Source organism: Oryctolagus cuniculus, chromosome 1, assembly GCF_964237555.1.
Source record: "Oryctolagus cuniculus chromosome 1, mOryCun1.1, whole genome shotgun sequence".
Taxonomy (NCBI): domain Eukaryota; kingdom Metazoa; phylum Chordata; class Mammalia; order Lagomorpha; family Leporidae; genus Oryctolagus; species Oryctolagus cuniculus.
This window is the reverse complement of record NC_091432.1, coordinates 7,341,297-7,364,857: the sequence shown is the minus strand read 5'-3', so window position 1 is coordinate 7,364,857 and position 23,561 is coordinate 7,341,297. Positions and strand designations below refer to the sequence as shown.

At 52.2% G+C, this 23,561-nt stretch overlaps 1 protein-coding gene across 8 annotated transcripts in view; it reads left to right on the top strand.

Moving 5' to 3' along the window:
• Window positions 1-450: 450 nt before the first annotated feature.
• The window catches only part of MARK2 (microtubule affinity regulating kinase 2), a 67,038-nt gene continuing 43,927 nt past the window's right edge, over window positions 451-23,561 (top strand). For all 8 annotated transcript variants that reach the window (XM_051833086.2, XM_051833084.2, XM_051833085.2 and 5 more), the window contains exon 1: window positions 451-1,076. In XM_051833086.2, coding sequence (XP_051689046.1) covers window positions 1,023-1,076 — 54 coding nt within the window. In that variant the 5' untranslated portion in view covers window positions 451-1,022. The remainder of the gene's footprint in view (window positions 1,077-23,561) is intronic.

Sequence of the window (23,561 nt, the reverse complement as noted above, 5' to 3'; positions counted from 1 at the left end):
AGATGGATTTTATGAGATAACCGACAGGGGGACGAACAGACACGCAGCAGGAAGCTGCTCCAGGTCCAAAGTACACCGGCCACAGGGATGGATGGCTAACAGCCTCGTCCTCTTTTTAGTCAAATAACAACACGCACGGGGACCCACGCGTCCCGTCCAAGGTTTGAAAATACCCGAAAACTGACGGAAAGAAACGAAGAGCCAGGCTCTGGGAACCCCGGGGGGGAAATGACCGCGGACTCGGCGGGCTTCGGGTGTTGCCGGAAATGGCCGACTGCCGCCCTCGGCCGCTCAGCAGGACGGGGGCGTGGCCGGCTCCGCACGCGGAGCCTCTTCGGGTGTTTCCGGAAACTGCCGAAAGCCGGCTTGACGTGGGCGGGGAAAGGGCGGTGGGCGTGGCTTGGGCGGCTCAGGAGGGCCCGGAGCCGCTTCGTAGATTTCCGTAAACAGAGCCGAAGCTCGGTCTTCGGAATCGAGGAGGTGCGCGCGTCTCCGGGGATTACCTTCTTCGGCTGTTTCCGGAATTGACCCGTAGACCCCGGCCGAGAGGAGAAGGCGCGCCCCCCTCCCGTTCCTAAGCGCTTCGGATGTTTCCGGCTGCCGCCGGCGGAAAGAGCCGAGGGCCGGCGGTGGTGGCGGCCATGTTGGGAGCAGCAGGTCCGGCGGCGGCTGCCTGTGTGCCGGGCGCGGAGCAGTGCCGCTGAGGGCAGGGGAGGAGCGAGGCAGGCGGCCGGCTGCGGCGGCAGAGAGTAGGCGGAGCGGCGCAGCCCGGCCGAAAGGCGGCACAGCCCAGCCGGGGGTCGGGGGGGTGCGGTCCGGAGCCGCTCGGAGCCGGCGCGGCCTAGCCCGAGCGGCGCATCCCCGGGCTGGCGTGAGCGGCTGCCCGGCCTCCCCGCACCCCCGGCCGGGGCCCATGCGGCGGGCGCTCCTGCTGTGAGAAGCCCCGCCCGGCCGGGCTCCGCGCCTTCCCTTCCCTCCCTTACTCCGAGCTTCTCGGTTCCCTCCCCTGAGATACCGGCGCCATGTCCAGCGCCCGGACCCCCCTACCCACGCTGAACGAGAGGGACACGGAGCAGGTAAGGAGCCCCGAGGGCTCCCCGGATTCTCTGGCTGGGCCCCTGCACCTTGCGGAGCCTCCTCCCTCCTCTGCTCTCCTCGTGCCCCGGCTGCCCTGTCATCCGGCCCTGCACATCCCCCTTCCGAGTCCTGACCCGGGACCCACCTTGAACTGACTCCAGGCTGCACACTTGTCGCCCTGCCAACCCCCCTCCGCCCCTCGCCGCCCTCCTGCGCTCTTCCGTGTTAACCTCCTCAGCTTCCCCTCTCTTCCCTTTTTCTCTCTGGGCCCTCTCTGGTCTTCTTCCACCCACGCTTCGAGCAGCACCCCGCGCCTGGCCACAGATCGTCGGCCACCTCTCCCTCCGCCCGCGCCGGCTCTCCCGGTCCCTGCTGACGACCCGCAGGGTCCTCGCCCGGGAGGGTGTTCGCCGCGAGCCCTGTCCGCTTGCGGCTGCCCAGCTGTGTCCGCCCCGCTTCGTCCTCAGCCCCGCGTGCTCGCTGTTGCCCGCAGCCCACCAGCTCCACCCTCATCCCCTTTCCGGATCGCTCGCCTACTCTTTGCTCATCACTTTCCCGTCTTTTCCCCGGGAGCTCCCCGGCTCCTGGCGCTGCCCGTGTCGCTTCCGTGTTTCCCAGCTGTCATGCGCGCAGTTTGCCCACAGGTTGCTCTGGGGTTCCTGTCCTCCCTGCCTTCGGAGCCCTGGGGGCCCCTCGTGCTCTCCTCCCCCAGGGTTCGGTTCCCAAGCCCCTGCGCCTCCTGCTCGGCGCCCTGCGTGCCCCGCCGGCCTTTGCCCTGGCCGCGGCCCGCACCCCGCGGGACGGTCGCTCGCTGTTTCCGCCCTGTGTATTCACACAACCTGTTGCTCACTTCTCTCCCGGGCCTCTGCGGCGCGCACCCGGACGCTCGGTGCCTGTCACTCCCTGCTCACTGCCTTGCTGCCCCCTTGGCTTCGCCTCGCCTCCTCTCCGTGCCTCCCCGCGGGGTTTGCTCCTCTCCTGCCGTCTTCAGGTCCTGCGGACAGCCCCCGCCCCCGTGTGCTGCTGTGCCGTCCCTGCTCCCTTCCCGTTGCTCTGTAATTCCCAGCAAGTGCTTGCCCTATGCCGCAGCCTCCCGACCCTACAAGCTGCCCCCATCCTGGCCGCACTCCCGTGGGGCGTCAGCCAAGCCGTGGCCTGTGCTGTGTGCTCTCACTGGCTGTCCCCTCCCTGGCTGCTGGGACCCTTGCTGAGGGCCCTGCCGGGGGACGCCCTGCCTTACCTCTCAGAGAACTTTCCTGGGCCCAGACAGCAGGGCCTGGCAAAGGCGCCCTCCTGCCCGGGGGCTGCACTGCGTTGGATCCTCCGCCCTCCCTCCTCTGCGCCCCTCCTGTCCCCTTTCCTTCGTGGTCGCTGGGGTAGAGCTGTTGCAGTGTTTTCATTCTCTCTGGTTGACCTGCTCCGACAGACCCTCCCCCGTGTCCTTTACTCCGTGTGGCTGTTCTGTGAGCCTCTGCTGCCTGTCACCTGCACAGTTAGGAACCCGGCAGTTCTGGACGGAGTTTTTCTCGGTGGCGGCTGGCCCTTTTCTTGTGCACGGGTTGTTTGTTTCTGGGGTGCAGGGGCATTGAGAGGGAGGGATGGGCCTGACAGCTGACTCCGTGTGGGGCAGAGTCTGGAAACGGGGAGCTTGGTCTGTGGCCCGCAGTGGTCCTTGCCCTCGCTTGCCAGCTGTTTCTCCGTTCGGGGAGCCACTCTCTGCCCTCTTGAGGCTGCTTGTTCCGTCCTTTTTTCTCTCGCAGCCTTGGTGTTGGCAGGTGGGCCCTGCTTAGCTGGATAACTTTCCGAGACTGTTGATTGGGAGCTGGAAGGAGGGGCTGAGGGCCTAACCGGCACCCCAGGCGTCTGTGGAGTGGCGCGGAGTGCCTCCTGCCCGGGAGGCCGTGGGACCTTGTGCGCACCGGCGTGGAGTCCCGGGCGGCCTCCGTGTGGTTTCTTTGTGCTGTTTACCAAATGTGGGTGTGCTGTCGCCGTGGCCTTGTGAGGTGCGCGTTGACTTCCTCTCATCCTGACACGCCGGGCTCAGGACAGCCGTGCCTGGGAACCATTTTGGAATGTGAGCTGCTCTGAATAACTGTCCGGAGCAGGGGCTGTGTGTGCTGTGGCTCTGCTCTCAAGTCTGGATTACTCATCCCCGTTTTACTCTCCTGGACTCGGGTTCCCCTGAGCCACTTGCGCGTAGTTCTCAGGGTGCCGGTCGCACACAGGGAAGCAGAGTCTTTGCAGAACCTTGGGTGACGCCTGTTCCAGGCAGGTGCTGTGCTCTTGAGAACAAGCAGAAAGACGAGCAGCAGCAGTGCTTCTGATCGCAAGGCCTTCCCCTAGAACAGATCATGCCGCCAAGTAAGGCAAGAGATCTCTTCTCGGTCCTGTGGACATTTCAGCTGAAGTGGCCGTGGAAGTGCAGCCTTTGAGTGGCCTCAGTGTTAGGAAACGGAAAGCAAGGCACTTGGTTGGACTGATTCCCTTGCCTGAAGGGTCCTGTGTCACCTTATTTAGAGTTAAATTATTTAAACTGTGGTTTCCCCAGAAAATCAGTAAATAAACTCCAGTGGTTGCCTCCAATCTCTTTTCTTGCTCTTCCTCTCGCACTTTCTTTAGAACTGTGGCTGATGAGAAGCTGATTCTGGGAGCCCTTTGATCACATCTGACGCACACACACACAGTGTTCAAGCATAGAAATCAGCCTTGTGTGGCAGGGGAGCTGCCAGCTCTGCTCCTGCAGTGAGAGTCGGAGATAAAACACAGGCAGGCCCTTTCCGTAGATGCTTGTGGCACTTGTTCTAGATGTGCTTTTCACAACGCAGACGTCTTCCTGTGGCAGAGCGAGGGTCTGGCCTGGGGCTGGTAGTTTTGGGGACTCTTGGTCTGCTAGTGGAGCTTTCTGTTCCCTTCTTTTCCAAGTGGCTTCGGCAGCCTGGCCTGGAGGCTTGGCAGTCCTGAAAGCAATCAGCAAGATGACTGTTTGTCTCCCCGCCAGCAGCGGTCCCCAGCAAGAGTGCAGAAGGGTCCAGCTTCCAGAGTTCACTTGCTGCTGGTAGAGCTTTCTGTAGCCCCAGGGGGAGGGGCTGCATGGCTTCAGAAACCATGAGAGAGGGCTGTGACTGCCCACGGAGGGGCTGCTGTCGCTTTTCTAGGGAGCAAATGGCATAAGGAGCTTGGGAGTGACAGTCACGGGAGCAAATCCAAGTCCCAGGGTCCTGTGAGGAAGAGCCACGCCGAGTGCGTGAGCTCGTCAGACCCTGCCATTGGTTCCGGCCAGATGTCGCACTGAGTGCTCGGTTGTTGGTGTCCTCCAAGGAAATGGGCTTAGGTAGCCCTGCGAGCCGTGCGGCACTGCCAGTGCTCTGGGCGCTGGCTCTCACTCGGACCTTTGGCCTGCCTGGGGCCCTTTGGTAGTGCTGCCTTCTGGTCAGGGATGTGGGTGAATGTGTCAAGCCATGAAGTCTCGCTCGGTCCTCGAGATTAGGGAAGGGGTATTGTTAAAGCAAGGGCTGGAGGAGTCCCGGTAGTCCTAACCTTTGAACCCGCAAAAGTAACCAGACCTAGTAAATTATAATAATTTCTCCCCTATCTGTGGACTTTGGGAAGGAGCTAAACAGAGAGAAGGCAGTCATTGAAACTTAGTGTGCTTCAGATTAAAATCAGATTTGTACAGGGATAACTGAATCTTCTAGACTGTGACTAAAGGTTGGACCAGAGCCTTTTTTTCTTTTTCTAAGCATAAACATCTTAAGCAGAGTTGATGCCTGTGAGGTAGACAAAGGCCGAGGATTTGTGTGCTTGAGAGGTTTGCATGGTTAGCTGTCTTGAGAATCAGAACTTCTCAGACGAAAGAGTTTCCCCTTTGGACAGAACAGCCCGATTCTCAGTGGGCGTCTAACCAGGATTGCCTGGGCCTCGTGAACTCTCACTGAGCACTTAGCCACCTGGCTGGCATCTCTCTTCTCTCTGAAGCTCCCATGACATTCCTACGTATGTATTAGGTCGACTTGAATGAATATTTTATGCCTAGAGTGCAGCCAACCCCCAGACTTTGTGGCCCATTATGGACAAGCAGGGTGGGGGCTGGGCGCCACCTTTGGCCCCCTGATAGCATCTCTGCTAAATGGACTCCCCCTGCAGCACTTCGGAGCCCATTAATGCACTGGGATGGAGTAACCTCAGCAGATGGAGCGGGCTGGGAGGGGTGCTCCTCCTCCCCGGGACGCCGGGTGGGGGTTCCTGCAGCACCAGGCTGCCCAGCTCCCTCCTTGGTTCAGCTGTAGGCTGGGCTCCTGCACCTCTGCTCTGAGGGGAGGAGCTGGGAGAAGACTTTGACCCTCCCTCAGCCCTGGTGCTGCTGCGGGTTAGCCTCAAAGCAAAAGCTTGTGAGGGCTGTGAAGAAGGTGGCAAAATGACAACCGGGGAGGCGGCTGAGCTCCACGTCCTGACGAGAGGTTCCGGTGTTTGCTGTTTTGCACTTGTAGCCTGGGTTCTCTAGGCTTTCTCCCAGCCTTCAGCAAAGCCGCGTGAGTCACTGAAGTGGTACCTGTGCATTTCCGCCTGTGTCCCAACACGGAAGAGTGAGCCCTTGCAAACTGCCCTCCCCTGCCGGCACCCGCGAGGCCGGCTACCCGGTCAGCCCTGGCAGACACTGCTGGCCAGCGCAGCCTTCTGGTGTGGCCACTTAGTGTACTGTCACCTGCGGGTGAAGGCGGGACAGCTGGATTTTAAAGATCTGTTTATTTGAAAGAGTTAGAGATGGAGAGACAGATCTTTCATCCGCTGGTTCACTCCTCAAATGGCCACAGTGCCTGGGGCTGGGCCAGGCCGAAGCCAGGAGCCTAGAATTTCATCTGGGTCTCCCACACAAGTGACAGGGGCCCAAGCACTTGGGCCATTCTGCTGTTTTTCCAGGCCATTACCAGGGAGCTGGATTGAAAGTGGAGCAGCTGGAACTCGAACTGGCGCCCATATGAGTTGCCAGCATCCCAGGTAGCGACTTAGCCTGCTGCACTTAGGCCCCGGAGCAGCGGATTCTGAAACAGCAGCAAGAGGGCATCCGTCCCCTTCTGGCTGAGAAGGCACCCGTGCTCCTCCTCTTGCCCCAGGAGCAGCACTTCTAGGGGATGAGCAGGCTAGAGCCCTTCTGCGTGTCTGGTTTTGTCGAGCGTTTGAAGTGTCTCAGTCCCTGCGGGGAGTTCTCTCCACAGATGTCTGTCTTTGGGTTGGTGCACATTTTTCTACTTTCAGTTATTCCTTAAATTTCTCTCTAGAAAATGGCCAAACGAGCAAAAAGGTATTTCCACTAGTGCAACAAATTATTTATTTTAGTCTCATAATGGCATGTGATCGCAAGCTTTGGTAGGAGAGAGATCCAGGTGACGCTGACATTGGGGAGGTCCCTGAAGGAAAGTGTATGTGTGTTGGGGGAGAGACTGGGTGAGGGTGGGGAGCTCTGGGCAGGAAGAAAGGGAGGGCGGGATGTGTGCAGTGCCTGGCTCCAAGCCACCTTTTTGGCCCTCTTCTTTTTCACATAAGGAAGGCGGAGCAGACCAGCGGCTTCTCTGTAGAACCAGTCGAGCTGGTTTGGAGCAGCCATGGCCTATTTTCCTCTGCTCTTTGGGAAGTTGGCAGTACCAAGGTCTGCCTCCTCTGGGGCTATGCTCTCCCAGGCATGAGTGTGGAAGCCGCCCATCCGTGAACAACCCCTGCCCTACTTCAAACTGGAGTGGATCCCCAGGCTGGGCCTGCACCCAGTGCCAATGCTCTGGCCACTTCGTCTGCTTTCCACACCTTTCACTGGAGGCCCTGAGGCCCGGCTCCTTTCCTTGGGCCCCCTTCTTAAGCACACAACTTGGCAAAAGGCCCTCAGCCTGGCCAGAAAGAAGAGACTGGCTGTACACTTGGCTCCCCATGTGTGGGTCTGGAAGAGAGGTGGGACCACACTCGGGACTGCTGCCTGCTACAGTCTGGCTGCTAAATTCTGTGAGACCCCAGGCCTTCGGATCAGTGCAGTGGGACTGCCTATCCAGGTCTGCTGGGGAAGAACTCAGAGAAGAGTTGTGTTTTGTGGGTTTGTTTTGTTTTGTTTTGTTTTAGATTTATTTTATTTATTTGAAAGGCAGAATTAGAGAGAGAGAAGGAGAAGCAGAGAGAGAGAGATCTTCCGTCTACTGGTTCACTCCCCAGATGGCTGCAACTGCCAGGACTGGGCCAGACCAAAGCCAGGAGCCCAGAGCTTGTTCCAGGCCGCCCACGTGGGTGCAGGGGTCCAAGGACTTGGACCATCTTCTGCTGCTTTCCCAGGCACATTAGCAGGGAGCTGGATCAGAGCTGGGACCTGAACTGGCGTCCACATGGATACCGGTGCTACAGAGTCTTTACCTGCTACGCCACAGTGCCAGCCCCTAGAGAAGAGTTTTTGGACATTGGAGCTTATAGGCACTTCAGCCACAGAAAACAGTTTGATTGAGGTCTCAGCCGGAAAGGCAGGAGCTGTCAGTCACCTATTGCTAGAGGACAGGATTGTGTTCCCACTCTTCTCTTGTAGCAGAAAACTGAAGTGTGAGAGCTTGGTAGAGGGGAGCGAACCTGCCTAGACAGAGTTCCAGCCGCCCGGCCATGGGAGCTGGCTGCTCCTGACACGGCTGCGATGGCCTATCATTGTACCCCCTGAGCACCGTGTCGCAGGGCCTTTTACTGTGGTTACTGACAGCCTGTGTCTAGGTGGTCCCCATTTTCCTCTACCTTCTCTATTTGTGACACAAAGGGTTCTCATTTGCTGTTTTGCTCCTGAAATGCCTACAGTGGCTAGGGCTAGGCCACGCTGAGTTTGGGCACCAGGAACTCAATGCAAGTGCCCCTCTTGGTTGGTAGGGACCCAGCCACTTGACTCGCTGCTGCTGCTGCTTCCTGGGGTAACATTAGCAGGAAAATGGAGTTAGGAGCAAAACCAGGTGTGGAACGCAGGCACTCTGATGTGGGATGCTGGCATTTTCTCTAAGAGATTCTGGTGGAGCATATTTACATTTGTTTTAATTTTTATTTATTTATTTTTTAAAGATTTATTTTATTTATTTGAAAGAATTACACAGAGAGAGTTCTTCCATCTACTGGTTCACTCCCCAGATGGCTGCAATAGCCAGGGGTAGGCCAGGCTGAAGCCAGGAGCTTCTTCCAGGTCTCCCATGTGGGTGCAGGGGCCCAGGCACTTGGGCCGTCCTCCACTGCCTTCCCAGGCCCATCAGCAGTGAGCTGGATTGGAAGTGGAGCAGTCGGGACCCGAACCAGCGTCTGTTTGGGATGCTGGTGTTGCAAGTGGCACCTTTACCCACTACGCCATAGCGCTGGCCCCTTAATTTTTTTTTTAACCAGTCAGATATCTGAAAGAAAATAAAATGCTTCTGGAAAGTTCTATGAAGAGTTTAAAATGTGTATTTATTTTCATCTATTTGAAAGGCAGAGAGAGGGATCTGTCTGTCTTCCATCTGCTTGTTCATTCCCCAGATGCCTGTAACATCTGGAGCTGAGCCAGGCTGAAGCCAGGAGCCTGAAACCCCATCCAGGTCTCCCGTGTGGGTGGAATCTGCCACCTCCCAGGGTGCATATTGTCAGGAAGCTGAATCTGAAGTAATGTGACCAGGACTCAGGTGGCAGCTCACCCTGCTGACCACAGCGCTGGCCCCGCCTGCCCGCATCTCTGCATGGTGGATGTTGCTGTGGTCAGTGTCAGCATCTGTGATGGCAGGAGGGCCAGATCTGGAGTCGCCAGAGCAGGGCTTTCGAGAGGATTGGGATCCGGGTGTTGGAGGGGGATCTCGGGTTCCTTTCTGCAGGACTCCGGGGCTTGCTTTCTTTGCACCCCTTCCTTTGTGTGCAGGATTGGCCCTTTGACCGGGAGACCACCCCCGTTTCTCTTAGGACCGCCTGGGACCTTGGCAACTCCTGGTGGTGAAAGCTTCTTTTCCCTTGGCAGAGTGGCCTTCAGGGTTGCACCTACGGCTCCGTCGCTCCTGTGAATCTGTGGGCTTTGCATTTGGGGTTGAGATGTTGGTCTCTGGTTCCTTGTTTGAGCCATCTGCTGCCTGTTGGGAGCCTGAATGCCTTGTCAGAGCAGCAAGTAAGCTGCTGGCCGCCGCCCGACAGCCCTGCCCCAGGAGTTGCCTCAGACCTCGCGGGGAGTGGCTCTGGCACTGTGTTCCGCTTCCTTTTGCACCTCTGCTGACTCGTCTCACTTCCTTTTTCTTCCGTTTGACGTCTTTGAACTCCCTTCCTGAGCACGTTTGTGGTCTTGTCTGCCTCGCGTTTCCATCTCCTTCGGGGCATGGCCCAGGAGAGGAATTCTGATAGTCTGAGATGTGCTTCATGTCTAGGTCCCTGCCTTCTCCCCGTCCTCTGAGGTCCGTAAAGCTAAGGATCCACTGCTTTGGGAAGTGTGTTCTGTTTATGTCTCTGGCGCCATCCTCCTCAGTAGAGCCAGGCCTGGCAGCCTGACAGCTGACTAGGAAGGGCTTCCTAGTTTTCCTGGTGCTAAGTGTGGCCCCTGTGGTGGCAGAGAGCTGAAGAGACGCTGGTTAACTTTGGAAAGTGCAGGATTGAATTTGGTTCTGGATGTATTTGGGGGACCTTGACGTCACTGAGATCCTTTCAGATGGTGCAGAAAGTCAAAATTATTATTATTTTTTTTATTTGACAGGCAGAGTTAGACAGTGAGAGAGAGACAGAGAGAAAGGTCTTCTTCTGTTGGTTCACCCCCCAAATGGCCGCCATGCAAGTCCGAAGCCAGGAGCCAGGTGCTTCCTCCTGGTCTCTCATGCAGGTACAGGGCCCAGGCACTTGGGCCATCCTCCACTGCCTTCCAGGGCCACAGCAGAGAGCTGGACTGGAAGAGGAGCAACCGGGACAGAATCCGGTGCCCCGACCGGGACTAGAACCTGGGGTGCTGGATGCCGCAGGCAGAGGATTAGCCTAGTGAGCCACGGCGCCGGCCCCAAAAGTCAAAATTATTTACATGATGGCATTAACACAGTATCTGCCTTTTCACTCTCGTTCTCTGACTAGTGTACAGTGGTTTTTCCAGAGGCTACATGATGTGTGATGACATCATCCCTCTTTTGGCTAATGAGATGCATGATTCTGTGTTCTTGTGTTTTCTGTTTTGTTTTTTTTTTTTTAAGATTTATTTTATTTGTTTGAAAATCAGAGTTAGAGAAGTAGAGACACAGAAGTCTTCCATCTGCTGGTTCACTCCCCAGATGGCCACAACGGCCTGAGCTGCGCTGATCTGAAGCCAGGAGCCAGGAGCTTCTTCCAAGTCTCCCACATAGGTGCAGGGGCCCAAGGACTTGGGCCATCTTCTATTGCTATCCCAGGCCATAGCAGAAAGCTGGATCGGAAAAGGAGCAGCTGGGACTCGAACCAGCGCCCATATGGGATGCCAGCGCTTCAGATCATGGCTTTAACCTACTGCGCCACAGCACCGGCCCCAGAATTTTATTTATTTATTTATTTATTTATTGGAAAGAGTTACAGAGAGAGAGGAGATGTAAAGAGATGTCTTCCATCTGTTGGTTTGCTCCCCAAATGACCCCATTAGCTGGGGTTGGGTCAGGCTGAAGACAGGAGCCAGGCGCTTCATCCAGGCCCCCCATATGGGTAGCAGGGACCCAAGCACTTGTGCCATTGTCTGATACTTTCCCGGTCACGTTAGATTAGCAGGGAGCTGGATCAGAACTGGAGCAACCTGGACACAAACTGGCACCCTTATGGGATGCCAGCATTGCAGACTCTAGTTTAACCTGCTGGGCCATAACGCCAGCCCCTAGAAATTTTAAATTAGTACTTTAAGGTATAAATGTGGAAGTTTTCAACAATGGACACAGTTTCTTCTTGGTACTACTACTGTGCTCTCATTAGCTCTCTTCAGTTATACCTGTTAGAGTTTTCTCTGTAAACCTCATCATCTAATAGCATGCTGTTTTGAAATCTAAGCATTTTCCTAGCACCTTTGAGGAAACACAGGAAGCAAGTACAGCTCGTAAAAACTTTTGGGAGGCCTTCTAATTCTTGAAATTTTATTTACAACTTACTTAGCACCCAATTCTATTTTCCTAAAAACAGAAGAAAACTTGTAATATTTCTCTTATATTTAAGGATGGATTGTTGGCTTAAGACAGTGAGGTTAGAAGACTTGTTTTTCCAACCATAGCTGTACCTTCTGTTTAAAGATCCTGACATGGACTCTGCTCCAGAGAAACTGGGCAAGACTGCAAATAAGGGGAAAAAGGAAAGAAGTGAAATTTTAATGAACTCTGTCTTTTTAGCTTTATAAATGTTAATAACATACCTTACTGTGTCTCATTCAACCAGCTGTTTTCATGTCACATTGTGGTACCAGTTGAGACATTAAAGAGTGACCAAGAGTGACCATTCAGAGTTTTTTTCAAAAAAGAATTGAGTATTTTACATGTACGCACTGAGCTGTTTGAAAGCCAAATTTTATTCCAGCTTTCAAACTGGAAATGAAAAAGTCACTGAAGCCTTCTACAGGGTAGTTTGCCACTTTGTTTTGGCTGTAGAAGCCTGCACAGTGGCTGGGAGACTAATAAAGTTTTGAACAGCTGACATTCCTGAATGCCCACTGGATAGAAAGAGCAGTAAAATTCAGGACAGTGCTCCTTCAGATGTTCCTGGGACTCATCAAACTGAAGATTTAGCTGCAAACATGAAGGCCGAGTTAATATCTTGTTTACAGAATTTTACTTGCACTTTATACAAATGCGCAAATCTACAGACAGGGTTTGACTTGCTGTGTCAGCACCAACTACTCTTCGAAGAGTAATTCTTTTTATGCGAATGTTCAGCAACAGACAGAAGTGGCGATAAATATTCAAAGGATTGAATAACTTTTTGAATCTCATGGTTTATCCTGGAACAACTTAATTTCCATTTGCACTGTTGGTGCAGAAGCAGTCGGGAGAAAGCTGCTGGCGCCATCGCCTGGTCAGGGCAGTGGCACCCAACTCTGCCAGCGGCCGAAGCCGTGATTGTCTTTCCTGCCACATGCTTCTTGTTGGAGAAGACAAGCCGTTTCCACTCAAGAATGTCCTGGATGGAACACTGAAGTCACTGATTCTCGTTCAGTCGCGGTCTGTCCAGTTTTGAGTGGTGAAATGCGGAGTACCCGCGGAGCATTGCCCCTGCGCTCAGGTGTGGTGGTTGTCTTGGGCAGGTGTGCATCGGCCCCGAGCCAGCCACCGGCTCAGCTGAGAGAACAACCAGTGGAGAAGCTGTGGTCGCTTACCCCTGGGGACGAGTGGGTGTTTCCTGGAAAATGAACAAAGTAAGCCGGTCACTTGCCAATGATAAAACTCAAGTTTTCAAGCAAAAATTAGAATTTTAGTAAACAGCTGAAGATTCTTCCAATGAGATCAATGGAAAAATTAAGTAATGTGATTTTTTTGATATTGAGTGAAATGTCAGAATTTGGAATTCTGCATAATTCAGAGAAGAGAGATTTTCCAGATTGCCAGTTGGTAAAAGAGCCATTCACAGTGCCAGATGACAGTGGATTTTAATGTAAACATATACAAAAGATTCATTGATAAGATTTTGGATTCTACAATGCTAATAACCTTTAAAAACTACCACTTGTTGAGTTTTGGTCTAGTATTAAAGAAGAAAATCCTGGGACCGGCACTGTGGTGTAGCGGGTAAAGCCGCTGCCTGTGGTGCCGGCATCCCATATGGGCACTGGTTCGAGTCCCAGCTGCTCCACTTCTGACCCAGCTCTCTGCTGTGGCCTGGGAAAGCAGTAGACAGTGGCCCAAGTGCCTGGACCCCTACACTCACGTGGGAGACCCGGAAGAAGCTCCTGGCTTCAGAATGATGCATCTCTGGCTGTTGTGGCCATCTGGGAAGTGAACCAGCGGATGGAAGACCTCTCTCTCTCTAGCCCTCCTTCTCTCTCTGTGTAGCTCTGACTTTCAAATAAATAAAATAAAATCTTTAAAAAAAAAAATAAGCTGGGGCTGACGCTGTGGCACAGCAGGTTAATGCCCTGGCCTGGAGCGCCGACATCCCATATGGGCGCCGGTTCAAGACCCAGCTGCTGCACTTCCTTCCAGCTCTCTGCTATGGCCTGGAAAAGCAGTAGAAGATGGCCCAAGTTCTTGGGCCCCTGCACCCATGTTGGGAGACCTAGAGGAAGCTCCTGGCTCCCGGCTTCGGATCGGCACAGTTCCGGCCATTGCAGCCAATTAGGGGGTGAACCATCAGATGGAAGACCTCACTCTCTGCCTCTCCTCTCTCTCTGTAACTTTGACTTTCAAATAAATAAACAAATCTTTAAAAAAAAAATAAAGAAGAAAATCCTCAGTACCTGAAAGGCTGTTCAATCTGTTTTCACCTACACATATCAGTGTAAAGTGAGGTTTTCTTCATTTATTTCTACCAAAACAATATACTGAAGCACACTGAATGTAGAAGCAGATATAAGAAGTCAGCTGTCTCCACTAAGCCAGATATTAAGGAGATGTGGGAGAAAATTAAACAATGCAACTTTTGTCATGAAACTTCATTTTGTTTTGGAAAATATAGTTTCTTTTTACATAAAAATAGATCATTTGTATAAACATAATTTTATTGTTATTTTGAATGAATCAATAAACTTTTGAATGATTAGTTTTAATTTCTGGTGAGGTGGGTGTGGATCACTGTAACCCACATAGACACAAGGGCTTTGCATTCCTCAATAATTTTGTAATCATATAAGGAGTTGAGACCAGAGGGTGAGAAAGCCACTGTTGGCAGACATTCATTATTTCTTTGTGATGAGAACATTGAAAATCTTCAGACTATTTTGATTTATCTGATACAATACTGTTAACTGTGATCACCCTGCATACAATAGTATACTATAACTTGCTCCTCCTGTCTAGCTGGGTCATTATATCCATTAATCAGTCTTTCTTCATCCTCTCCCTCCTCCAAGTCATTGTGGTGTTTTGTTTTATTTCATTTCGTTTTAATTTAATTCAATTTGAAGAGCAGATAGACAGAGATCTCCCTTCTACTGGTTCAGAACTCTGAATCCCTACCACAGCTGGCTCTGAGCCAGGTAGGAGCCACCAATTCAGTCCAGGTCTCCCACATGAGTGGCAGGGACCCAAGGACTTGAGTCATCACCTGCTGCCTCCAGGCTGCACATGAGTTGGAGGCTGGGATTGAAAGTGGGAAGACTTGGGAAACACAGCCGGCGCTCCGGTGTGGGACATGGGCGTCGTAATGCTGGCTCCGATGCCATTGTGTTCTGACTGCACCTAAGGTCGGTTTATCAGGTAGACTTCTTTTGCTATGTATTTATTCAGTTGTGGTTTGGACAATGCAGTTTTATTGTATTGCCCAAATTATTTATGTTCTCATGTAAGAAATTTATTTGAAAGGCAGAGAGGGAGAGGCAGAGAGATCTTCCATCTGCTGTTTCACTCCCCAGATAACCTCAACAGCCAGGAGCCAGGAGCTCCATCCAGGTCTCCCACGTGGGTGGCAAGGGGCCCAAGCACACAGGTCATCTTCCACTGCTTTTTTTTTTTGGACAGGCAGAGTTAGAGACAGAGAGAAACGTCTTTGTTCCGTTGGTTAGCCCCAAAATGGCCGCTACGGCTGGCACGCTGCGCTGATCCGAAGCCAGGAGCCAGCTGCTTCCTCCTGGTCTCCAATTTTATATATGTGCTGCCGAAGCGAGCACCCTCCTGGTCTCCCATGCGGGTGCAGGACCCAAGCACTTGGGCCATCCTCCATTGCACTCCCGGGCCACAGCAGAGAGCTGGACTGGAAGAGGAGCAACCGGGACAGCATCCGGCGCCCCAACTGGGACTAGAACCTGGGGTGCTGGCGCCGCAGGCGGAGGATTAACCAAGTGAGCCGCGGCGCCAGCCTTCCATTGCTTTTGCAAGTGTGTTAGCAGGGAGCTGGATTGGAAGTGGAGCAGCTGGGACTCATGGGATGCCAGTGTTGCAGGTGGCAGCTTAACCTGCTGTGCTACAACTCTGGGCCGTCTATGAATTTTTGTTGTTGTTGTTGTTAAAAATGTATTTATTTATTTGAAAGTCAGAATTACAGAGAGAGAGAGAGAGGTCTTCTATCCAATGGTTCACTCCCCAATTGGCCACTGATCCAAAGCTGATCTGGGTCTCCCACGTGGGTGCAGGGGCCCAAGGACTTGAGCCATCTTCTACTGCTTTCCCAGGCCATTGCAGAGAGCTGGATCAGAAGTGAAGCAACCGGGTCTCGAACTGGCGCTCATATGGGATGCCAGCGCTTCAGGCCAGGGTGTTAACCCGCTGCACCACAGCGCCTGCCTTCCCTCTATGAATTTTATAACCTTATAATTTTAAACTATATGGACTGGTTTATCTTACAGACTATTCCTCAATTATAGTGGTCTGAAAGTTTCTCATGGCGTCACGTGTGGGCACTGGTTCAAGTCCTGGCTGCTCCACTTCCCATCCAGCTCCCTGCTGGTGTGTCTGGGAGGGCAGTGGAACGTGGCCTGGGTGGTTGGGCACCTGCATCCATGTGGGAGACCCAGAAGAAGCTCCTGGCTCCTGGCTTTGGTCTGGCCCAGCCTGGGTCATTTTGGCCGTTTGGGAAGTGGACCAGTGGATTAAAGATCTCTCTCCTCTCTTTTCTCTCCCTGTCTTGCTGTAACTCTTTTAAATAAATGAATCCCTTAGGCAGAGTTAGAGGGAGAGGCAGAGAGAGAGCTCTCATCCACTGGTTCACTCCTCAAATGGCTGCAACAGCCAGTGCCAGGCCAGACTGAAGCCAGGAGCTTCTGCCAGGTCTCCTGTGTGGGCCCAAGCACTTGGGTCCCCTGCTGCTGCTTTCCCAGATGCAGGTTTGGAAATGGAGCAGCCAGGACTCGAGCCGGTGCCCGTGTGGGATGCCGGCATCACAGGCAGTGGCTTTACTTGCTTTGCCACAGTGCTGGCACTTAGCTTTGGGATTTAATTCAGTTTTTTATTGTGGCAAAATATATGTAACAAAATTTATCATTTTAAGCATTTTTAATTATACAGTATGATGGCACTAAGTTTATTCACAATGTTTGTAACCAGCATCACGTTTCCAGAATGTTTTCATCATCCCAGATAGAAACATCCCAATTTTTTACCCCATTTGGGAAGTTTATTTGAACAGTAGCTTCCTGCTTGCCCTCTCTCGGCTCCTGGTGACCTGTGTTCTGCTTTTTGTCTGTATGAATTAGGCTATTCTGAGTACCCCGCGTAAGGGAGGTAGAGCATTCCGCTGTATCGAGCTGATTCCATGTGGCGTTATGTCTTCAAGTTCATCCATGTTGAAGCTTTAATTCCATTTTGAAGTTTAGTTAGCTTATTGGATTTTCCTCCGCTGGTATGTATTAGGTTGATATGTTGAAATAGAGTTTTTCTAAATTGTCAGGTGTAGCACGGTATCTGAAGCCACACCTCACACTGGAGCACCAGTTTGAGTTTCAGCTGCGCTGATGCTATTCAGCTTCCTGCCAGTGCACCTGGGAAGGCAGTGGACGGTACTCGGGTACTTGGGTCCCCGCCACTCCACATGGGATGGGATTCTGGGCTTCTGGCTTGCAGGCTTTTGAGTAGTGAACCAGCAGATGAAAGGTTTCTCTCCCTCTCTGTTACTAGGCCTTTCAAATAAATAAAATAAATCTCTTGAAAAACCAACAACCCTAGGGGCTGATGCTGTGGCATAGCAGGTAAAGCCTATGTCTGCAGTGCTGGCATTCCCATATGGGTGCCAGTTTGAGTCCCGGCTGCTCCACTTCTGATCCAACTCTCTGCTATGGCCTGGGAAAGCAGTAGAAGATGGCCCAAATCCTTGGGCCCCTGCACCCATGTGGGAGACTCAGAAGAAGCTCCTGACTCCTGGCTTCAGATCAGCTCAGCTCTGAGGAGTGAACCGTTGGATGGAAGACCTCTCTCTCTGCCTCTGCCTCTCTGTAACTCTGACTTTCAAGTAAACAAAATCTTTAAAAAACAAAACAAAGAAACCCAACAACCCAAGGCCAGCCTTGTGGCATTGTGGCTGCTTCACTTCTCATCCAGTTCCCTGCTGATGGCCTGGGAAAAGCAGCGGAAGATGGTCCAAGTGTTTGGGCCCCTGCCTCCTGTGTGGAGACCCAGACGAAGCTCTAGGGCTGGCCATTGCTGTCATCTACAGGGTGAACCAGCAGATGGAAGATTGCTCTCTCCTTTCTTTGTAACTTCAACTTTCAGATAAACAAATCTTTAAAAATAAATGCAGGCCGGCGCCGCGGCTCACTAGGCTAATCCTTCGCCTTGCGGCGCCGGCACACCGGATTCTAGTCCCACTCGGGGCGCCGGATTCTGTCCCGGTTGCCCCTCTTCCAGCCCAGCTCTCTGCTGTGGCCTGGGAGTGCAGTGGAGGATGGCCCAAGTGCTTGGGCCCTGCACCCGCAGGAGACCAGGAGAAGCACCTGGCTCCTGCCATCGGATCAGCGCAGTGCGCTGGCCGCAGCGCACCAGCTGCGGCAGCCATTGGAGGGTAAACCAACGGCAAAGGAAGACCTTTCTCTCTGTCTCTCTCACTGTCCACTCTGCCTGTCAAAAAAAAAAAAAAAAATCAAATGCATAGAAATTAACCCATTTGCACTGAAAGAATTTATTTAAAATAATGGCTTGGAGGCCAGCATTGTGCCACAGCCAGTTAAGCCTCTGCCTGTGACACCAGCATCCCATATGAGCACCACTTCAAGTTCCAGCTGCTCTGTTTCCAGTCCAGCTCCCTGCTAACATACCTAGGAAATCAACAGAAGATGGCCCAAGAACTTGGGCTCCTGCCCATCATGTGGGAGACTTGGATAGAGTTCCAGGCTCCTGGCTTTGGTCTAGCCCAGTCCTGATCTGCCTTTCCTAAATAAATAAATATTTGTTTATTTTTTATGTATTTGAAAGGCAGAGTTAGAGAGAGAGGTCTTCCATGTGCTGGTCCATTCTCCAAATGGCTGCAATGGCCAGGGCTGGGCCAAACCAAACCCAGGAGTTTCTTCCAGGTCCCCTATGTGAGTGCAGGGGCCCAAGCTCTTTGGCTATCTTCCATTGCTTTGCCAGGCCCATTAGCAGGGAACTGGATAGGAAATAGAGCAGTAGGGACTTAAACTGGCACCTATATGGGATGGTAGCACTGCAGGCGGAGTTTTAACCTGCTACATCACAATGCCAGCCCATAAATAAATCTTTAAATGAAACTTTTTAAAGTTTTTTTTTAAGGATTTCTTTATTTATTAAAAAGAAGAGTTACACACACACACACACACACACACAGACACACACACACACAGATCTTCCACCTGCTGCTTCACTCCCCAAGTGGCTACAACAACCAGGGGTAGGCCAGACCGATGTCTGGAGCCAGGAGCTTCTTCCAGGTCTCCCACATGGGTGCAGAGGCCTAAGGACTTGTCTTCCGCTGCTTTCCCAGGCACATTAGTAGGGAGCTGGAACAGAAGTAGAGCAGCCAGAACTTGAACCTGTGCTCACATGGAATGCTGGCATCCCAGGCAGCAGCTTAATCCATTGCACCTCAATGCTGGTCCCTCATTTTAAATTTTAATACAGTAAATATAACCCACTTGAACAAAAGCTGTTTCATGTCATCAGTAATTAAGAATGTAAAAGATTTCCAGACAGAAGTGTGAGATCAACCTTTTCTTAAGCTTTATTTTTTATTTGTTTGAAAGGCACAGTTAGAGAGAGAGGGGGGAGAAAAGAGAGATCTTCCACCCACTGGTTCACTCCCCAAAAGGCTGCAATGGCAAGGGCTGGGCCAGACCAAAGCCTGGAGCTAGGAGCTTCTTCCAGATCTCCCACGTGAATGAAGGGGCCCAAGGACTTAGGCAGCTGTCTAGCTGTTTTCCCAGGCACATTGGCAGGGAGCTGGATCAGAAGTGGAGCAGCTGAGACTTGAATCAGAGCACATAGGAGATGCTGGCATCACAGGCAGCAGCTTTACCCGCTGCGCTCCAGCGCTAGCGCCTGAGAACACTGTGTAGACAGAGGCAGCATTGATAAGCTCTGTCCGTGATTGCTTGGTGACTGGGTATGAACTCATAGAGAGACTTGGTTTTCTTGGCTGGGCCTCAGCAAGGTTCGCTGCTTTGGTTTGCAGTGGCTCTGGCTGATGAAGTTGGTTCTCAGTGACCAAGTAACTTTGACCAAATTGTCCTCCGCTGTAGCATTGGCTTTATTTATTTTTTACTCTGTTAAGAAGATGATTTGGCTGACTTGGATTTCATTATAACAGTAGGTATTTTAGTTTTAAGATTGTATGTTCACTATTGGCCAGTTCCAAATTTGAAAACTACAAAGCTTGCCTAGTCTGTATCCTTGAAGAACCTTGGGTGTCTGTGATAGCTGAAGGCTGGTAGGCGGCAACCACCAAGGCCAGGACACCCAGCGACCTGATCCCTGGGTGACTGTAGAACCTACATACTGTGTTCCTTTTTCTTTTGTACTTTGTTCTTTTTGGCCTCTTCGCTTGCTTGCTTGCTTTTTTCTCTTTTAAAGATTTACCTGTTTATATGAAAGGCAGGGTTACAGAGAGCAAGAGAGTGAGTCTTCTATCCTTTGGTTCACTCATCAAATGGCTGAAATGGCCAGAGCTGCATTGACCCAGAGCCAGGACCCAGGAGCTCCTTCTGGATCTCCATGTGGGTGCAGGGGCCCAAGGACTTAGGCCATCTTCTGATGCATTCCCAGGCACGTTAGCAGGGGAGATGGGCTGGAAATAGAGCAGCCAGGACTCGAACCGGTGCCCACATGGGAAGCCAGCACTGCAGGAGGCAGCTTTACTCTGGCCTCTGTTTCTTAATGAAGTATGCCTGCCAAGTCCCACACTTACGTAGGTGAACCTCATTTTCTCCTATGAAAGAAGTAGGCACATTTGTTCATTTGAACAGTATGTGAACCCTGCCCTTGCTGGTGAGTCTTCTAGAGACAGGTATGAGCGGGTGGGTGTTTGGCCTAGGGGTAAGCTGCTGGTTGGGATGCCTGCGTCCCATATTGGAGCGCTTGGGTTCAAGTTCTGGTTCTCACATTTGCAGCTTCCCAATAATGCTGCTTCACCCTGCGACTCAGCAGGTGATGACTGCGGGAATTGGGTCCCTGCCACTCATATGAGAGACCTGGATTGAGTTCCCAGCTCTTGACTTCAGCCAGGCCCAACCCTGGCCATTGAAGGCATTTGGGGAATGAACCAGTGGAAGAGAACTCTCTTCTTGTCTATTTCTCTCTTTCTGTTTCAAATTAAAATACACATATACATATACATATATATATATAATATTTATTTATTTGAAAGAGTTAGAGAGAAAGGAGAGACAGATCTTCCATCCATTGGTTCACTCCTTAAATGGCCACAATGACCAGGCCTGGGCCAGGCTGAAGCCAGGAGCTTCTCCCTGGTCGCCCACGTGGGTGCAGGGGCCCAGGGACTTGGGCCATCGTCTGCTGCTTTCCCAGGTGCATCCGCAGGGAGCTCGACAGGAGTGAAGCAGCTGGGACTCAAATTGGTGCACACGCGGGATGCCAGTGCCGCAGGCGGCAGCAGCTTAACTGGCTTCACCATGGCCTAGGCCCCATAAGATAATTTTTCAAAAGATAAAATTGTAGTACATACATATTTTCTAAACTACTCTTTAATTCTCATCCTTACTGTTTTGCATGTACTCATCCTCCAATTCTGTACACCCCTGACTTTGAACACTGCCTTTTGAGTGCCACAGATGGCAGACCTTGGGCCTTCTGTAATAATCACTTGGACCAGCTTTAAGCAGGTTTTTTAGTTATTAATTTTTATTTGAAAAGCAGAGTGACAGAGACAGAGATCTCTCATCTGCTGGTTCACTCTCCAAATGCCTGCTGCAGCCAGGACTGGGCCAGGCCAAAGCCAGGAGTCAGAGCTCAATTCAGATCTCACGTGAAGGTGGCAGAGACCCAAGTCCTTGCGCCACCACCTGCCTTCCCAGGTCAAGTTAGCAGGAAGCCGAATCAGTGGTGGAGCCAGGACTTGAGCACAGGCACTCTGATGGCTGAGGTGGGCATCCCGAGTAGTGGCTTAACAGCTATGCTACAATGCCTGCACAGAGAAAATCCTTTTAAACTCATGTCATTTGCTCAGATTTCATTTCATCAGAATCTTTAAAAACTAAACGAGCAGTAGGCCAGTGCTGTGGCATAGTAGGTAAAGCCACTGCCTGTGATGCTGGCATCTCATGTGAGCACCAGTTTGTGTCCTGGCCGCTCTACTTCCCATCTTGCCTCCTGATGATGGCCTGGGAAAAGCAGTGGAAGGTGGTCCAAGTGTTTGGGCCCTGCTGCTCATGTGGGAGACCTGGATGAAGCTTCTGGCATAGGCCTTGCCCAGTGCTGGCCATCTGGGGAGTGTACCATCAGGTTGAAGATCGTTGTCTCTTTTTCTCTCTAACTCTGACTTTCAATACATAAATAAATAAATCTTAAAAAAAAAAAAAATCCTGGGGCCAGCGCTGTGGCATAACAAGTAAAGCTGCTGTCTGCAACACCTGTGTCCTATATGGGCACCAGTTCTAGGCCCGTCTGCTGTTTCACTTCTGATCCAGCTCCCTACTAGTATGCCTGGGAAAGCAGTGGAGGATGGCCCACATGCTTGGAACCCTGCACCCACATGGGAGACTCGGAAGAAGCCCTGGGCTTCTGGTTTTGGCTTGGCCCAGCCCTGGCTGTTGCAGCTATTTGGGGAGTGAACCAGCAGATGGAAGATCTCTATCTGTCTGTTTGTCTCTTTCTCTTTCTACCTCTGCCTTTCAAATCAATCTTTAAAAAGCAAAACAAAACAACTAAACAGGCAGGCATTTGGTGCAGTACTTAAGGCGCCGCTTGGGACACCTGCCTCCTGTATTGGAGTGCCTGGATTCAAGCGAGTCTCAGCTCCGTTCCTGACTCCAGCTTCCTGCTGATGTGTGTCCTGGGAGGCAGCAGGTGATGCCCCTGTAGCTGGGTGCCTGCCATCCTCATGGTAGACCCAAATTGAGTTCCAGGCTCCTGGCTTCAACCTGACCCAGCCCCAGCTGTTACAAGCATTGTGATGGAAGATCTCTGTCTTTCAAATAAAAATGATTTTTTTTTTGACAGAGTTAGTGAGAGAGAGAGAGAGACAGAGATAAAGGTCTTCCTTCCATTGGTTCACCCCCAAATGGCCGCTATGGCCGGTGCGCTGATGTGCTGCGCTGATCAGGAGCCAGGTGCTTCCTCCTGGTCTCCCATGTGTGTGCAGGGCCCAAGCACTTGGGCCATCCTCCACTGCCTTCCCAAGCCACAGCAGAGAGCTGGACTGGAAGAGGAACGACCAGGACAGAACCGGCGCCCCGACCGGGACTAGTACCTGGAGTACTGGTGCCACAGGCGGAGGATTAGCCTAGTGAGCCATGGCGCCAGCTAAAAAAGATTTTTAAAAATCTAAAGCTTTCATCAAATGCTTAGCACTAGTAGTTTAGTGTGCATACAGACTTGCAGGACCATGGCTCCATTTCCTGTCACTCAGCCAGTCCCGAAATCCTCTGCTCTGTACACAAGATATTTCTTTCCAGATTCACATGTAGCGTTCATTATTTATTTATTTATTTATTTATTTTTTGACAGAGTGGACAGTGAGAGAGAGAGACAGAGAGAAAGGTCTTCCTTTTGCCGTTGGTTCACCCCCCAATGGCTGCTGCGGTGCTTCTCCTGGTCTCCCATGTGGGTGCAGGACCCAAGCACTTGGACCATCCTCCACTGCACTCCCGGGCCACAGCAGAGAGCTGGCCTGGAAGGGGGGCAACCGGGACAGAATCCGGCGCCCCAACTGGGACTAGAACCCAGGGTGCCAGCGCTGCAAGGCGGAGGATTAGCCTAGTGAGCCGCAGCGCTGGCCTCACATGTAGCTTGCAGTTCAGTTCCAGAATGTATCTCCATGTGCTGCTTTCTCTCTTTGACCCCTGGTCTATATGGAAAAATGTATTTACTCTTTTAGTTAAGGCAGCTTCTTGCAATGACTCTTTCTGGGTGTTATTCTGTTCCAAGTCATTGGGAAACTTGGTCTCAAAAGGAATGGACTAGGGCCAGCACTGTGGCATAGCAGGGAAAGTGCTACCTGCAGTGCTGGCATCCCATGTGGGCGCCGATTCAAGTCCCGGGTGCTCCACTTCGATCTGGCTGTCTGCTGTGGCCCGCAAGGGCAATGGAGGATGGCCCACGTCCTTGGGCCCCAGCACCCATGTGGGTGGCCCAGAAAAAAGCTCCTGGCTCCTGGCTTCAGTTTGGTGCAGCTCTGGCAGTTATGGCCAGTTGGGGAGTGAACCAGTGGATGGAAAAAAGAGGGAATGGACTGAGCACTTGAGCAGTGCTGGCCCTTGCTAGCACTCTGCATGGCTTGCCTCTGAG